Source organism: Oncorhynchus gorbuscha, linkage group LG04 (assembly GCF_021184085.1).
Source record: "Oncorhynchus gorbuscha isolate QuinsamMale2020 ecotype Even-year linkage group LG04, OgorEven_v1.0, whole genome shotgun sequence".
In the NCBI taxonomy this organism is placed as follows: domain Eukaryota; kingdom Metazoa; phylum Chordata; class Actinopteri; order Salmoniformes; family Salmonidae; genus Oncorhynchus; species Oncorhynchus gorbuscha.
In genome coordinates this window covers 8191049-8209765 of record NC_060176.1, presented here as the reverse complement: position 1 = coordinate 8209765, position 18717 = coordinate 8191049, and the positions used below count along the sequence as shown (strand labels likewise).

General features: G+C 41.9%; 1 protein-coding gene across 9 annotated transcripts in view; it reads left to right on the top strand.

Annotated features, from left to right (window-relative positions):
* Positions 1–18717, top strand: part of LOC124033586 (adenylate cyclase type 2-like) — a 90150-nt gene that overhangs the window by 38929 nt on the left and 32504 nt on the right. For all 9 annotated transcript variants that reach the window (XM_046345657.1, XM_046345652.1, XM_046345656.1 and 6 more), the window contains one exon: positions 7122–8103. In XM_046345657.1, the coding sequence (XP_046201613.1) occupies positions 7939–8103 (165 nt within the window). In that variant the 5' untranslated portion in view covers positions 7122–7938. The remainder of the gene's footprint in view (positions 1–7121; positions 8104–18717) is intronic.

Below are 18717 nucleotides of genomic sequence, written 5' to 3'. Positions count from 1 at the left end.
GGTGTATTTTTACCTACTTGCATCAGTTACCTGATGTGGAATAGAGTTCCATGTAGTCATGGCTCTATGTAGTACTGTGCGCCTCCCATAGTCTGTTCTGGACTTGGACTTTGAAGAGACCTCTGGTGGCATGTCTTGTGGGTTATGCATGGGTGTCTGAGCTGTGTGCTAGTATTTTAAACAGACAGCTCGGTACCTTCAGCTTCTCAACACCTTTTACAAAAACAAGTAATGATGAAGTCAATCTATCTTCCACTTTGAGCCATGAGAGATTGACATGCCTGTAATTAATGTTAGCTCTCCGTGTACTTTTAAGGGCCAGCTGTGCTGTCCTGTTCTTAGCCAACTGCAATTTTCCCAAGTCCGTCTTTGTGGCACCTGACCACACTACTGAACAGTAGTCCAGTTGTGACAAAACCAGGGCCTGTAGGACCTGCCTTGTTGATAGTGTTGTTAGGCAGAAGGCAGAGCAGCACTTTATTATGGACAGACTTCTCCCCATCTCAGCTACTGTTGTATCAATATGTTTTGATCCACAGTTATTCCAAGCAGTTTAGTCACCTCAACTTGCTCAACTTCCACATTATTCATTACGAGATGTAGTTGCGGATTAGGGTTTAGTGAATGATTTGCCCCAAATACAGTGCTTTTTTACTAACTTTTTTATTTTTGGAAATATTTAGGATTAACATATTCCTTGCTACCCATTCTGAAACTAACTGCAGCTCTTTGTTAAGTGTTGCAGCCATTTCAGTCCTTGTAGTAGCTGACGTGTAGTGTTGAGTCATCCGCATACGTAGACACACTAGCCTTACTCAAAGCCAGTGGCATGTCGTTAATAAAGATTGAAAAAAGGAAGGGGCCTAAACGGCTACCCTGGGGAGTTCCTGCTTCTACAAGGATTATGTTTGAGAGGCTTCAATTAAAGAACACCCTCTGTGTTCTGTTAGACAAGTAACTCTTTATCCACATTATTGCAGGAGGTGTAAAGCCATAACACATACATTACCTTTCAAAAGTTTGAAGTCATTTAGAAATGTCCTTGTTTTTGAAAGAAAAGCAACAAAATGTTGTCATTAAAATAACATCAAATTGACCAGAAATACAGTGTAGACATTGTTAATGTTGTAAATGACTATTGAAGCTGGAAACTGCATTTTTTATTTTTATTTTTTAAATATATTTTTTTAATGCAATATTTACATAGGCGTACAAGTCCTCAACTGGCAGCTTCATTAAATAGTACCTGCAAAACACCCGTCTCAACGTCAACAGTGAAGAGGCGACTCCGGGATGCTGGCCTTGTAGGCAGAGTTCTTCTGTCCAGTGTCCGTGTTCTTTTGCCCGTCTTAAACTTGTATTTTTATTGGCCAGTCTGTTTTTTTCTTAGCAACTCTGCCTAGAAGGCCATCATCCCAGAGTCGCCTCTTCACTGACGTTGAGACGGGTGTTTTGCGGGTACTATTTAATGAAGCTGCCAGTTGCGGACCAGTGATGCGTCTGTTTCTCAAACTAGACAATGTAATGTACTAGGCCTCTTGCTCAGTTGTGCACCGAGGTCTCCTGCTCCTCTTTCTATTCTATTTAGAGACAGTTTGTGCTGCTCTGTGAAGGGAGTTGTACACAGCGTTGTACGAGATCTTCAGTTTATTGGCAATTTCTCACATGGAATAGCCTTAATTTCTCAGAACAAGAAGAATAAAGTTATTTGTTTCTGGCCATTTTGAGCCTGTAATCGAACTCACAAAACATGAGTCTTCAATATTCCCAGGTAAGAAGTTTTAGGTTGTAGTTATTATGGGAATTATAGGACTATTTCCCTCTATACCATTTGTATTTCATTAACCTTTGAATATTTGATGTTCTTATAGGCACTTTAGTGTTTCCTGTGTAACAGTATGGCTTCCGTCCCTCTCCTCGCTCCTCCCTGGGCTCGAACCAGCAACGACAACAGCCACCATCAAAGCAGCGTTACCCATGCAGAGCAAGGGGAACAACTACTAGAAAGCTCAGAGCGAGTGACGTTTGAAACGCTATTAGCGCGCTAACTAGCTAGCCATTTCACTTCGGTTACACCAGCCTCATCTCGGGAGTTGATCGGCTTGAAGTCCTAAACAGCGCAATGCTAGACGCACAACAAAGAGCTGCTGGCAAAATGCACGAAAGTGCTGTTTGAATGAATGTTTACGCGCCTGCTTCTGCCTACCACCGCTTAGTTAGATAATTGAGCTGACAAGGTGAAAATCTGTCGTTCTGCCCCTGAACAAGGCAGTTAACCCACCGTTCCTAGGCAGTCATTAAAAATAACAATGTGTTCTTAACTGACTTGCCTAGTTAAATAAAGGTATAATTATTTATTTTTTTTAATCGGCAAATTGGCGCCCAAAAAATACAGATTTCCGATTGTTATGAAAACTTGAAATCAGCCATTCCGATTAATCGGTCGACCTCTACTAGGTACACCTATGTAGATATTCCATAAGAAATCTGCTGTTTCCAACTACAATAGTCATTTACAACATTAACAATGTCTACAGTGTATTTATGATCAATTTGATGCTATTTTAATGGACAAAAATGTTGCTTTTCTTTTCAAAAACAAAGACCTTTCTAAGTTACCCCAAACCTTTGAACGGTAGTGTACATTTAAAAGTGAAAAATAATGGAATTGCCCAGCTCTGGCTTACTCTGCCACATAAAAATGTAGGATGAAAGGTGGTCTTCTGCACCACAATCCCACCAGCTCAAATATAGTTTGCATATATGCACGTTGCCAGTTTTCGACAGCAACCATGTGCGTTCCCAATCTTGGTGGCTGGGCTCTAGGTGGTGATGACGTCTGTGGTTTTGTGCTGCTCCAGGAGTCAAATGACACCAGTTTGCGAGACCTCTGTGAGAATGCCTCGATTTGCCTCAGCTCTTTCAGAGAAAGGCCTCCCCGACAATGTAGTGCAGTTACTGCTATTCATCCTGTTCTTGAGAGACTCCAGCCTATTCAAGCCAGGCCGCTATTCCAGCACTGCTCCGCACGACTCCACTCAGCGGCGGAGACAGACAGAGATCCGCTGCATCTGTCCTTTGCCATGACAACTTTAGAATTGGAACACAAAGCAGTTGTTGGGCTGGGAGCTGTAATATCAAGCCGTTGTCTCACAAACAAGCGCTCTATGGCGGTGTTAAATGGCTGCCTCTGAACAAAACATCCTGGAATGATCAGTACTAGTATCCTACTGTCCGACTGTCCAACCTATTCACTGATCGTTAACATCGTGGGGAACTGGGCCATCTGCCCCATACGAGGCTGCTCTCCAAATGTCTTCATTATTTCCTCACTGTCCTGACCTCCTAACATTGGAATGCACACAGACAGTATGTCAGACAATGAAAGTGATCCCAGTTTAACCAACACACAGAGTAATACAAAGTAAGCTACAAAGTCACTGAAAAGCAAGAAAAAGCATAGAAACTGAGCTGCCTGGCTTAAGTGAACAGGAAGATGCGCAGATTTTTTAAATTTCTTTTACCTTTATTTAACTAGGCAAGTCAGTTAAGAACATTCTTATTTTCAAGGAACAGTGGGTTAACTGCCTGTTCAGGGGCAGAACAACAGATTTGTACCTTGTCAGCTCGGGTATATGAACTTGCAACCTTTCGGATACTAGTCCAACGCTCTAACCACTAGACTACCCTGCCGCCCCAGGGAAGGAGAACCACCATCCTGTGTTTTATTCATAGATAAGCAGAAGTTCCCTGGAGCCTTCTAGATGATAAGTCTCCCCTGACTGCTCTCTGAGATATACAGTCTCAATGCTGTTTCACCGTCCCTTTGTCCCAGAACCATTCTCTAACAGTACCACCCTTAATGGTCTATTTGGACTTCCCTCACAGTTGTTGCTCATTGTCTATCTCTGCCTCTGGATCTCTCACTGTGGACTATGGAACACTGACCTGTTCACCGGATGTGCTACCTGTCCCAGACCTGCTGTTTTCAACTCTCTAGAGACAGCAGGAGCGGTAGAGATACTCTTAATGATCGGCTATGAAAAACCAACCGACACTTACTCCTGAGGTGCTGACTTGCTGCACCCTCGCCAACTACTGTGATTACTATTATTTGACCATGCTGGTCATTTATGAACATTTGAACATCTTGGCCAGGTTCTGTTATAATCTTCACCCGGCACAGCCAGAAGAGGACTGGCCACCCCACATAGCCTGGTTTTAGCCTTTCTAGGGAGTTTATCCTAGCCACTGTGCTTCTACACCTGCATTGCTTGCTGTTTGGGGTTTTAGGCTGGGTTTCTGTACAGCACTTTGAGATATCAGCTGATGTAAGAAGGGCTATACAAATACATTTGATTTGACTCATAACTTACTCTCTAAGTCTCCCTATTTAAGGGTGATCACACCAACCTACTGTGCTGCATTATCCATGAGATGAGTAGTCATGACAAAATGGGACCTTTGGTCCTTTATTGTCTGCCATTGGGGCCTGGTTATCCTCCCATTCACCCTCCCTACTGTTTACTCTGGTTGCATGCATGAGCAGACATCTAGCTTGTGGGTTGAATGTCTGAAGGAGCTAAATCAGAGAAATGATAGTGTTTTGTTTAGGTGTTCTTTTTGAAGGAGTAATTTCCTTCATATGAACAGTGTATATATCATATATCTGAGGGGCCCTGACCTCCTCAAGGCCCCAGCTGTTTTCTAATAGAGAAGACGGATCCCTTACCAGTATGTGCTTTACCTCATCCTCTGCTTTAACTCCCTAACTCTGTCTGTTAGTCAGACTGCAGCATAGCCTGGGTAGTACAGGATGGGGGCTGGGTAAAGGGTTGTTAGTCAGACTGCAGCATAGCCTGGGTAGTACAGGATGGGGGCTGGGTAAAGGGTTGTTAGTCAGACTGCAGCATAGCATGGGTAGTACAGAATGGGGGCTGGGTAAAGGGTTGTTAGTCAGACTGCAGCATAGCCTGGGTAGTACAGGATGGGGGCTGGGTAAAGGGTTGTTAGTCAGACTGCAGGATAGCCTGGGTAGTACAGGATGGGGGCTGGGTAAAGGGTTGTTAGTCAGACTGCAGGATAGCCTGGGTAGTACAGGATGGGGGCTGGGTAAAGGGTTGTTAGTCAGACTGCAGCATAGCCTGGGTAGTACAGGATGGGGGCTGGGTAAAGGGTTGTTAGTCAGACTGCAGGATAGCCTGGGTAGTACAGGATGGGGGCTGGGTAAAGGGTTGTTAGTCAGACTACAGGATAGCCTGGGTAGTACAGGATGGGGGCTGGGTAAAGGGTTGTTAGTTGTTTGGCAGTAATAGTGTTAAAGTAATAAAAGGAACAGTTAAACAGCAAGGCTGTAAATTGCTGAACGGACCTACATCAACACACGGCCTGTTGGGACAGAGCAGGTTGTCACTATGACTGGAGCATCCTGAGTGGTTGGCTGGCTGGGATATCCATTCACACAGCCCAACAGGTGTTTCTCCCTCTCTGGCCTTTAGGTACATAACCTCATTAGCCTTTGCTATTTTATGGCACATGGCAACTGTTGCAGTTGCTAAAAGACAAACAGGCAACAATGCTTCATACTGTTAGGACAGGTCCAGGAGTCAAGACTATTACGAACTGCTGAAATGAGGTTTATATTAACTAACTAACTAGCTTAATTTCATATAGTTTCAACCCAGCAACATCTAGCGCCTCCCAAACACACCAGCCTATTTATGAAGCCAAGAATGTAATCCCTTCTACAAAATGAGAAGTGGTATCATTATCAGTCTCTGAGCCCAATGGTTTACGGTCACGCCCATATTGTAGCTGTGCTGTTGTGTTCTGTGATTTTATTACCAGGTGAGACAAAGACCAGCCGCTGGGCCCTCTTTAAACCAACCAGATAAGGATGCCTATTACGTCCTACTGCGTGCTTGAGACGAGAGCCTCCCAAATGTATTTTTCATTCAGCCTTTTTGTAAATACCACGTAGCCTCTGATTCACTGAGCAAACTTCCTGCATGACAGGGAGCCAGCGAGGGCAGACCGACTAAGGGGACTCAGACTCCTCATATAATGACTGGCTTTAGTGGCCTCTGATCTGTGCTCATTAAGACTGGAGCAAAGTACATACTCTGCCCAGCCAATAGATCCTAACAAAACATAGACCTGGTTTATTTTCCTACAGCTTAATACACCTTGATTTATTGATATTTAATGTAACTTCTAAGGGGCTGCATTGATGTCCTTAATCATTAGCAAGACTGCAGTTTCACGTAAAGAAGAACGGTTTGGACATACCCCAGTGCCGGAGATTTAAAATATGCTTCTTTCAAAGTGGACCAGTTCTTTTTGTCCATCTTTTAAATGTGTTGCGTATTAAAGCGATGAATGACAATCTCCTTAAACTCTTGTGAATAATGGATTGCTAAGGTAAAATTCTTGGCAGACATAAACTGAGACTCTTGGCTAGCGTTTAAACTTCACAATGCTGAATGTGTTTTGTCAGAGTAAAATTAACAAGATATAAGTAAATGAAGTCGAGACCAGTGTGTTGTTTCATGATGCAAGAGTTCTTCCCTTGACGCTGTATTCTCGAGTAAAGTGCTCCATGGAGAGCTTATTCATTAGAAGGTCTAGGAGTCATCATGGCAGTTCTCTATGGAGCTGTGGCCAAACCAGGACAGAGACTGAGGACTGGGACTGAATACAGACAAACCAGGCTTTCTTGATCGTGGGAACAACTGCAGGGCTTTGGTTGAATGAGGATTGAAGATTCACTCACTTGTGAAAATGTACACCCTTGGCTAAACGACAGTCTGTCTTTGTCATATGAAGGGACTCACTGTACTGTATTCTAACTGTGTACAGTTTGGCAGACAGTAATGTAGTTTGAAATCATATCGATAAACTGTTTGTTTTTTAAATTCTCACTGCCAGATCAAAATGTAATCTGTTTATTGAAACATAACAAGCTTAGTGAGTGTGCATCAACATTTTCTGACATGTCAACAAGAGAAAGTGCTTTGAAGAGCCATGCCCCTCAAGTGTTGTGGATTGCTATTTCATTCTACTTCTGTCTTGATAAGTGGTCCCAGTAAGCTCACCCAGTCTCTCTGTTGTCTAATCCCCAGGCCTCTGACTGTGACAGCTCCAGTGGGTGGAGCTACATTGGGCCCCTCTCTCTACCCGCTCAGCACTGATGGGACAGAATCCTGAATCCTTGACGACCCCTCTTTCCTTCTCCGCCCTCCCAGGCTCCACCCCCTTTCTCCTCTCTCCTTAGACTCTCCTCCTCCCCCGGTCTCTTCTCTCAGCGCTGGGATCATTACTCAACCCCACTGAAGAATGGAACACAGTAGCTGGCAAGGATGAACTGGGTCTGCCTGCCAATGCAGAAAGGGAGATAAGAGGGAGAAAGAGAGCGAAAGAAAAGAGCGAGAGAAAGTTCAAAACCTGTGAGTGAAAGAAGAGAGGAACATATTAAAAATGCCCATGAGGGATAACGTCGACAACTGCACTTGAGTAGTATGAGCTAGAAAGCCTCAGCAAACCTGCCCACCTGGATGTGTGGATCTGTAGACACACACACACACACACACACACACACACACACACACACACACACACACACACACACACACACACACACACACACACACACACACACACACACACACACACACACACACACACACACACACACACACACACACACACACACACGTCTGTCTCAGTCACAGCAGAAGACGGCTCCTACCCTGCCCTACACTGTGGGGTGGTGTTTTCAGCGTTATTCCCTGCCTACCATACCTGTGTGAGGAGTGGTGGAGAGGAAATTCAGCAACTCTTAGAGGACAGTGGAAGCTGACAAAAATGCTTCTATGTTAAAACCAGCAGCCCGTAACCTTTTATCAGGGTTTTAGTAGTGAACAGGTCACCACAACCACCATGCCGGCTAAAGGGAAGTACCTGTTAAATGACCAGGAGCTGAAACATGAGGCCCTGTACAGGAAGTTCTCCTGTATCAGCCAGTACCAGCCTCTGGTGCTGCTACTGGGCCTCTCCATGCTGTCCTGCGGAGTCCTCATCATCCTCTTCTTCGCCCTGCACCTGGTGAGTTCGTTCGTTCGTGGAATCGCTAGCTAGCGTCCGTTGTGTAAGTGACGTCATCTACCGAGACCTAGAAGTGTGTGTGCACCTACCCATGTATGAAGTGACAGTATGCTACACATCAGAGCCCAGCTTTTTTGAATGACTTAGTAATATCCCCTGTGGGGGTGTGATGTCCTCTCTGGATGAGTTGACCGATAATGGATGGAGATTAGCACATTAAAGACACCATTATGTGGTGGCAGCCTAGTGGTTAGAGCGTTGGGCCAGTAACCGAAAGGTTGCTGGATCGAATCCCTGAGCTGACAAGGTAAAAATCTGTCGTTCTGCACCTGAACAAGGCCGTCATTGTAAATAAGAATTTGTTCAGAACTGACTGGATTCCACAGGCACACATGATCTCACCAGGTGCAGGGCGAAGTATGTTATATTTCTGTAGTACATTGAATAATTGTGTCTAGATATTAGAGGTAGTTTGTCTCCTCGAAACAACAGTCAAGGCGTAGCAATACACGAGAGATGATGTTATTGGTGTAGACTTCAGAGTTTAAGAAGCAGGTAATCACTGTATTTGTGTAGCAGGTAAATATGTCACAAGTCTAGAGTTTTAGTAGACATTTTAGGTTACATGTACACCACTGTGTAGAGCAGTAGGTAATCACTGATGCATAAAACGTAAAGCAGCACTTACACTACCGTTCAAAAGTTTGGGTTCATTTCCTTGTTTTTGAAAGAAAAGTTTTAAAATAACATCAAATTGATCAGAAATACAGTGTAGACATTGTTAATGTTGTAAAGGACTATTGTAGCTGGAAACGGCTGATTTTAATGGAATATCTACATACAGTGATTGCTCCACTAAAAGTTTTGCAATTATGCTACGGGATTTAGAGGTAATTTGTGGTTTAGTATGGTACCCTGCATCACCACGTCATTGCTCCAGACCAGCTCAAGGGGGAGTTAGAGCACTGATTATGCTTTTGGGTCCTACTGTGTCTCTGACAATGACTGGGTGGCATAAACCTAAATAGAAACTGATAATTGTGCACGATCAGTAGAACTTACTAAAACTATTGTTACACAAAAGTTTAAACAAATCTTATTTTATTATTTTGCTCTTACTGTAGTACTGTAGCCCACTCCCAACTGGTCATGTGGTACAATGCTTGAGTTGTGCAGTGGTCTAAGGCATTGCACTAATAATGGCGCTGACTAGGAAAACGTTCCCACTGTTCTTCGTGCCAGTCTGCACATTCAAACTAAAACAATGTAGCGACTATTGGCGTGAAAAATGCCCCTTAGATATGAATTCGGAGGGCAGATATGATTAAATATTAAGGCATTAGACCTCTCACTAAAGGCGTCACTCAAAAGTTATACTTAAATCCAAACTGGATTTTTTATTAATGACATGAAAAGCACACATTTGTAAATCCCAAACTCTAAAAGTAATTGGAAAGATAGATACAAATAATTTGTGACATTGTGGTTACAATAAAGAATGTAAACAAGATGCTGTTTTTATTTACAGTAGTGATGGACAGCTGGTGGCATTTTGAAAACAGGTTTTCAAACACTTGTAGACTGATTAGCAGGACAATAGACTCTTTATAGCCTGGCTACTGTAGGTGTGAACATCCCCCTACCTGCAAAAATGACATTGCGACCAAAGAGAACAGACGAAATGGACAGTTTTCATCAAGCCTGCTTCTTTCTATGGTGCTACCCATTCCAGTGTTAGGACCGTAACCACGAGAGGACTTGAAAATGAGCCGGAGCTGAGAGGATCACCAAAACTAAAGGTATTTTGGTTTCAGTGCATTTTCTTTAAAAAAATTTTTTATTTTGTAGCCGATCAATGTGTAGGCATACTGTGTAATAAATCAATTAAATAACGGTTAAATAAAGAAATCAAAAATATTGTGTACTAAAAACATGCATGTGTTTTTGCAGAGCATACAAACATGCTGACAACCATCTATGGAGATCAGTGGACAAAGGGCTGGACAACTGGCCACACTGAAAAAACACATGGTTGCCAAGGAAGCGGGTCGTTTTGCTAGATTCTTAAAATGTGTACGCAGCACTTGTGTGTTGGAGTCACTTTTAATTCTTAATTGATCTACATAACTTATACAAATTCTAATAGTGACAAAGTAAAAGTGAGAACGCAATAACTACAACAACTGAAATCTACCGTCAAACTCAGGGTTTATTAATAAACACACGGTAATGGAGGGAGCAGGAAAAGGGGCTGAGCTGGACCCAAGGAAAGAACCAATTATTCAAAAACACCCCTAAGCTAGACTAGCCTACTTTAACAACAGCTAACTAACCAAAAATACAGTGGGTGGTCCGCCCAGTTCTAACTAGTGTATTTAACAACGTTTACCTATGGGTAGTGTATGCCCATGGGCGACTTGTCTTGGTTCCCCCTTTTCCCACCAGCAAACAAACACAAACACCATAACCAAAAACAATACTCACAGGTGAGGACAAAGTGCTATGGAGGTGCTCAAACAAAAGAGAGGTTAATACACAAAGAGAGAGTGAAACAGAGTGGTCAATACACAAAGAGAGAGTGAAACAGAGAGGTCAATACACAAAGAGAGAGTGAAACAGAGTAGTCAATACACAAAGAGAGAGTGAAACAGAGAGGTCAATACACAAAGAGAGAGTGAAACAGAGAGGTCAATACACAAAGAGAGAGTGAAACAGAGTCAATACACAAAGAGAGAGTGAAACAGAGAGTCAATACACAAAGAGAGAGTGAAACAGAGTGGTCAATACACAAAAGAGAGTGAAACAGAGTGTCAATACACAAAGAGAGAGTGAAACAGAGTGGTCAATACACAAAAAGAGAGAGTGAAACAGAGTGAAACAGGTCAATACACAAAGAGAGAGTGAAACAGAGAGTCAATACACAAAGAGAGAGTGAAACAGAGTAGTCAATACACAAAGAGTGAGAGTGAACAGAGTGAAACAGAGTGGTCAATACACAAAGGTGAAACAATACACAAAAAGAGAAACAGAGTGTCAAAACAAAAAGAGAGAGTGAAACAGAGAGTGGTCAATACACAAAGAGAGAGTGAAACAGAGTGGTCAATACACAAAAGAGTGAAACAGAGTGGAAACAGAGTGGTCAATACACAAAGAGAGAGTGAAACAGAGTGGTCAATACACAAAGAGAGAGTGAAACAGAGTGGTCAATACACAAAGAGAGAGTGAAACAGAGAGGTCAATACACAAAGAGAGAGAAACAGAGAGGTCAATACACAAAGAGAGAGTGAAACAGAGTGGTCAATACACAAAGAGAGAGTGAAACAGAGAGGTGAAACAGAGAGGTCAATACACAAAGAGAGAGTGAAACAGAGAGGTCAATACACAAAGAGAGAGTGAAACAGAGGTCAATACACAAAGAGAGAGTGAAACAGAGTGGTCAATACACAAAGAGAGAGTGAAACAGAGAGGTCAATACACAAAGAGAGAGTGAAACAGAGAGGTCAATACACAAAGAGAGAGTGAAACAGAGTGGTCAATACACAAAGAGAAGAGTGAAACAGAAACAGAGGTCAATACACAAAGAGAGAGTGAAACAGAGTGGTCAATACACAAAGAGAGAGTGAAACAGAGAGGTCAATACACAAAGAGAGAGTGAAACAGAGTGGTCAATACACAAAGAGAGAGTGAAACAGAGAGGTCAATACACAAAGAGAGAGTGAAACAGAAACAGAGTGGTCAATACACAAAGAGAGAGTGAAACAGAGTGGTCAATACACAAAGAGAGAGTGAAAAAGAGAGAGTGAAACAGAGTGGTCAATACACAAAGAGAGAGTGAAACAGAGTGGTCAATACAGTGAAACAAGAGAGTGAAACAGAGTGGTCAATACACAAAGAGAGAGTGAAACAAAGAGAGAGAGAGTGAAACAGAGTGGTCAATACACAAAAGAGAGTGAAACAGTCAATACACAAAGAGAGAGTGAAACAGAGTGGTCAATACACAAAGAGAGAGTGAAACAGAGTGGTCAATACACAAAAAGAGAGAGTGAAACAGAAACAGTGGTCAATACACAAAGAGAGAGTGAAACAGAGGAGAGAGTGAAACAGAGTGGTCAATACACAAAGAGAGAGTGAAACAGAGAGAGAGTGAAACAGAGTGGTCAATACACAAAGAGAGAGTGAAACAGAGTGGTCAATACACAAAGAGAGAGTGAAACAGAGTGGTCAATACACAAAGAGAGAGTGAAACAGAGAGAGAGTGAAACAGAGTGGTCAATACACAAAGAGAGAGTGAAACAGAGTGGTCAATACACAAAGAAGAGTGAAACAGAGTGGTCAATACACAAAGAGAGAGTGAAACAGAGTGGTCAATACACAAGTGAAACAGAGAGTCAAACACAAGAGAGAGTGAAACAGAGTGGTCAATACACAAAAAGAGAGAGTGAAACAAAGAGAGAGTGAAACAGAGTGGTCAATACACAAAGAGAGAGTGAAACAGAGTGGTCAATACACAAAGAGAGAGTGAAACAGAGTGGTCAATACACAAAGAGAGAGTGAAAGAGAGTGAAACACAAAGAGAGTGAAACAGAGTGGTCAATACACAAAGAGAGAGTGAAACAGAGTGGTCAATACACAAAGAGAGAGTGAGTGAAACAGAGTGGTCAATACACAAAGAGAGAGTGAAACAGAGTGGTCAATACACAAAGAGAGAGTGAAACAGAGTGGTCAATACACAAAGAGAGTGAAACAGAGTGGTCAATACACAAAGAGAGAGTGAAACAGAGAGAGAGTGAAACAGAGTGGTCAATACACAAAGAGAGAGTGAAACAAAGAGAGAGAAACAGAGTGGTCAATACACAAAGAGAGAGTGAAACAGAGTGGTCAATACACAAAGAGAGAGTGAAACAGAGAGAGAGTGAAACAGAGTGGTCAATACACAAAGAGAGAGTGAAACAGAGAGAGAGTGAAACAGAGTGGTCAATACACAAAGAGAGAGTGAAACAGAGTGGTCAATACACAAAGAGAGAGTGAAACAGAGTGGTCAATACACAAAGAGAGAGTGAAACAGAGAGAGAGTGAAACAGAGTGGTCAATACACAAAGAGAGAGTGAAACAGAGAGGTCAAACAGACAAACAGAGAGTGAAACAGAGTGGTCAATACACAAAGAGAGAGTGAAACAGAGTCAATACACAAAGAGAGTGAAACAGAGTGGTCAATACACAAAGAGAGAGTGAAACAGAGTGGTCAATACACAAAGAGAGAGTGAAACAGAGTGGTCAATACACAAAGAGAGAGTGAAACAGAGAGGTCAATACACAAAAAGAAACAGAGAGTCAAACACAGAGAAACAGAGAGGTCAATACACAAAGAAGAGAGAGTGGTCAATGAAACAGAGAGGTCAATACACAAAGAGAGAGTGAAACAGAGTGGTCAATACACAAAGAGAGAGTGAAACAGAGTGGTCAATACACAAAGAGAGTGAAACAGAGTGGTCAATACACAAAGAGAGAGTGAAACAGAGGTCAATACACAAAGAGAGAGTGAAACAGAGAGGTCAATACACAAAGAGAGAGTGAAACAGAGTGGTCAATACACAAAGAGAGAGTGAAACAGAGTCAATACACAAAGAGAGAGTGAAACAGAGGTCAATACACAAAGAGAGAGTGAAACAGAGTGGTCAATACACAAAAGAGAGTGAAACAGAGTGGTCAATACACAAAAAGAGAAACAGAGTGAAACAAGAGAGAGTGAAACAGAGTGGTCAATACACAAAGAGAGAGTCAAACAGAGAGAGAGTGAAACAGAGTGGTCAATACACAAAGAGAGAGTGAAACAGAGTGGTCAATACACAAAGAGAGATGAAACAGAGTGGTCAATACACAAAGAGAGAGTGAAACAGAGTGGTCAATACACAAAGAGAGAGTGAAACAGAGTGGTCAATACACAAAGAGAGAGTGAAACAGAAACAGAGTGGTCAATACACAAAGAGAGAGTGAAACAGAGAGGTCAATACACAAAGAGAGAGTGAAACAGATGGTCAATACACACAAGAGAGAGTGAAACAGAGTGGTCAATACACAAAGAGAGAAACAGAGTGAAACAGAGTGGTCAATACACAAAGAGAGAGAGTGAAACAGAGTGGTCAATACACAAAGAGAGTGAAACAGAGTGGTCAATACACAAAGAGAGAGTGAAACAGAGTGGTCAATACACAAAGAGAGAGTGAAACAGAGTGGTCAATACACAAAGAGAGAGTGAAACAGAGTGGTCAATACACAAAGAGAGAGTGAAACAGAGAGTGGTCAATACACAAAAAGAGAAACAGAGTGAAACAAAGAGAGAGGTGAAACAGATACACAAAGAGAGAGTGAAACAGAGTGGTCAATACACAAAGAGAGAGTGAAACAGAGGTCAATAGTGGTCAATACACAAAGAGAGAGTGAAACAGAGTGGTCAATACACAAAGAGAGAGTGAAACAGAGAGAGAGTGAAACAATCAATACACAAAGAGAGAGTGAAACAGAGTGGTCAATACACACAGAGAGAGAGTGAAACAGAGTGGTCAATACACAAAAGAGTGAAACAGAGTGAAACAGAGTGAAACAGAGTGGTCAATACACAAAGAGAGAGTGAAACAGAGTGGTCAATACACAAAGAGAGAGTGAAACAGAGTGGTCAATACACAAAGAGAGAGTGAAACAGAGTGGTCAATACACAAAGAGAGAGTGAAACAGAGTGGTCAATACACAAAAGAGAGTGAGAAACAGAGTGGTCAATACACAAAGAGAGAGTGGTCAATACACAAAGAGAGTGAAACAGAGTGGTCAATACACAAAAAGAGAGAGTGAAACAGAGTGGTCAATACACAAAAGAGAGTGAAACAGAGTGGTCAATACACAAAGAGAGAGTGAAACAGTGGTCAATACACAAAGAGAAAGAGTGTCAATAAAGTGAAACAGAGTGGTCAATACACAAAGAGAGAGTGAAACAGAGTGGTCAATACACAAAGAGAGAGTGAAACAGAGTGGTCAATACACAAAGAGAGAGTGAAACAGAGTGGTCAATACACAAAGAGAGAGTGAAACAGAGTGGTCAATACACAAAGAGAGAGTGAAACAGAGTGGTCAATACACAAAGAGAGAGTGAAACAGAGTGGTCAATACACAAAGAGAGAGTGAAACAGAGTGGTCAATACACAAAGAGAGTGAAACAGAGTGGTCAATACACAAAGAGAGAGTGAAACAGAGTGGTCAATACACAAAGAGAGAGTGGTCAAAACAAAGAGAGAGTGAAACAGAGTGGTCAATACAAAGAGAGAGTGAAACAGAGAGGTCAAACACAAAGAGAGAGTGAAACAGAGTGGTCAATACACAAAGAGAGAGTGAAACAGAGTGGTCAATACACAAAAGAGAGTGAAACAGAGGTCAATACACAAAGAGAGAGTGAAACAGAGAGTGAAACAGAGTGGTCAATACACAAAGAGAGAGTGAAACAGAGTGGTCAATACACAAAGAGAGAGTGAAACAGAGTGGTCAATACACAAAGAGAGAGTGAAACAGAGTGGTCAATACACAAAGAGAGAGTGAAACAGAGTGGTCAATACACAAAAGAGAGAGTGAAACAGAGTGGTCAATACACAAAGAGAGTGAAACAGAGTGGAGAGAGTGAAACAGAGTGGTCAATACACAAAAGAGAGTGAAACAGAGAGGTCAAACACAAAGAGAGGTCAATACACAAAGAGAGAGTGAAACAGAGAGAGTGAAACAATACACAAAAAGAGAGAGTGAAACAATACACAAAGAGAGAGTGAAACAGAGTGGTCAATACACAAAGAGAGAGTGAAACAGAGTGGTCAATACACAAAGAGAGAGTGAAACAGAGTGGTCAATACACAAAGAGAGAGTGAAACAGAGTGGTCAATACACAAAGAGAGAGTGAAACAGAGAGAGAGTGAAACAGAGTGGTCAATACACAAAGAGAGAGTGAAACAAAGAGAGAGTGAAACAGAGTGGTCAATACACAAAGAGAGAGTGAAACAGAGTGGTCAATACACAAAGAGAGAGTGAAACAGAGTGAAACAAAGAGAGAGTGAAACAGAGAGGTCAATACAAAGAGAGAGTGAAACAAAGAGAGAGTGAAACAGAGTGGTCAATACACAAAGAGAGAGTGAAACAGAGTGGTCAATACACAAAGAGAGAGTGAAACAGAGTGGTCAATACACAAAGAGAGAGTGAAACAGAGAGAGAGTGAAACAGAGTGGTCAATACACAAAGAGAGAGTGAAACAGAGAGAGAGTGAAACAGAGAGAGAGTGAAACAGAGTGGTCAATACACACAGAGAGAGAGTGAAAAAGAGAGAGTGAAACAGAGTGGTCAATACACAAAGAGAGAGTGAAACAAAGAGAGAGTGAAACAGAGTGGTCAATACACAAAGAGAGAGTGAAACAGAGAGGTCAATGGTCAATGCACAAAGAGAGAGTGAAACAGAGTGGTCAATACACAAAGAGAGAGTGAAACAGAGAGGTCAATACACAAAGAGAGAGTGAAACAGAGTGGTCAATACACAAAGAGAGAGTGAAACAGAGAGGTCAATACACAAAGAGAGAGTGAAACAGAGTGGTCAATACACAAAGAGAGAGTGAAACAGAGTGGTCAATAACAAAGTGGTCAATACACAAAGAGAGTGAAACAGAGAGGTCAATACACAAAGAGAGAGTGAAACAGAGTGGTCAATACACAAAGAGAGAGTGAAACAGAGAGGTCAATACACAAAGAGAGAGTGAAACAGAGAGGTCAATACACAAAGAGAGAGTGAAACAGAGTGGTCAATACACAAAGAGAGAGTGAAACAGAGAGGTCAATACACAAAGAGAGAGTGAAACAGAGAGGTCAATACACAAAGAGAGAGTGAAACAGAGAGGTCAATACACAAAGAGAGAGTGAAACAGAAGGTCAATACACAAAAGAGAGTGAAACAGAGAGGTCAATACACAAAAGAGAGTGAAACAGAGAGGTCAATACACAAAGAGAGAGTGAAACAGAGTGGTCAATACACAAAGAGAGAGTGAAACAGAGTGGTCAATACACAAAGTGAAACAGAGAGTGAAAGAGTGAAACAGAGAGGTCAATACACAAAGAGAGAGTGAAACAGAGAGGTCAATACACAAAGAGAGAGTGAAACAGAGTGGTCAATACACAAAGAGAGTGAAAAGAGTCAATACACAAAGAGTGAAACAGAGAGGTCAATACACAAAGAGAGAGTGAAACAGAGGTCAATACACAAAGAGAGAGTGAAACAGAGTGGTCAATAACAGAGTGAAACAGAGGTCAATACACAAAGAGAGAGTGAAACAGAGAGGTCAATACACAAAGAGAGAGTGAAACAGAGAGGTCAATACACAAAGAAGAGTGAAACAGAGAGGTCAATACACAAAAGAGAGTGAAACAGAGTGGAGAGTGAAACAGAGAGGTCAATACACAAAGAGAGAGTGAAACAGAGAGGTCAATACACAAAGAGAGAGTGAAACAGAGAGGTCAATACACAAAGAGAAGTGAAACAGAGAGTCAATACACAAAGAGAGAGTGAAACAGAGTGGTCAATACACAAAAAGAGTGAAACAGAGAGGAAACAGAGTGGTCAATACACAAAGAGAGAGTGAAACAGAGTGGTCAATACACAAAGAGAGAGTGAAACAGAGAGGTCAATACACAAAAAGAGAAACAGAGTGAAACAGAGTGGTCAATACACAAAGAGAGAGTGAAACAGAGAGGTCAATACACAAAGAGAGAGTGAAACAGAGTGGTCAATACACAAAGAGAGAGTGAAACAGAGAGTCAATGGTCAATACACAAAGAGAGAGTGAAACAGAGTGAAACAGAGAGGTCAATACACAAAGAGAGAGTGAAACAGAGTCAATACACAAAAGAGAGTGAAACAGAGAGGTCAATACACAAAGAGAGAGTGAAACAGAGGTCAATACACAAAGAGAGAGTGAAACAGAGAGGTCAATACACAGAGTGAAACAGAGTGGTCAATACACAAAGAGAGAGTGAAACAGAGTCAATACACAAAGAGAGAGTGAAACAGAGAGGTCAATACACAAAGAGAGAGTGAAACAGAGAGGTCAATACACAAAGAGAGAGTGAAACAGAGAGGTCAATACACAAAGAGAGAGTGAAACAGAGTGGTCAATACACAAAGAGAGAGTGAAACAGAGTGGTCAATACACAAAGAGAGAGTGAAACAGAGAGGTCAATACACAAAGAGAGAGTGAAACAGAGTGGTCAATACACAAAGAAACAGAGAGTGAAACAGAGAGGTCAATACACAAAGAGAGAGTGAAACAGAAACAGAGTGGTCAATACACAAAGAGAGAGTGAAACAGAGTGGTCAATACACAAAGAGAGAGTGAAACAGAGAGGTCAATACACAAAGAGAGAGTGAAACAGAGTGGTCAATACACAAAGAGAGAGTGAAACAGAGTGGTCAATACACAAAGAAAGAAACAGAGTCAATACACAAAGAGAGAGTGTCAAACAGAGAGGAAACAATACACAAAAGAGAGTGAAACAGAGAGTCAATACACAAAAGAGAGTGAAACAGAGAGGTCAATACAC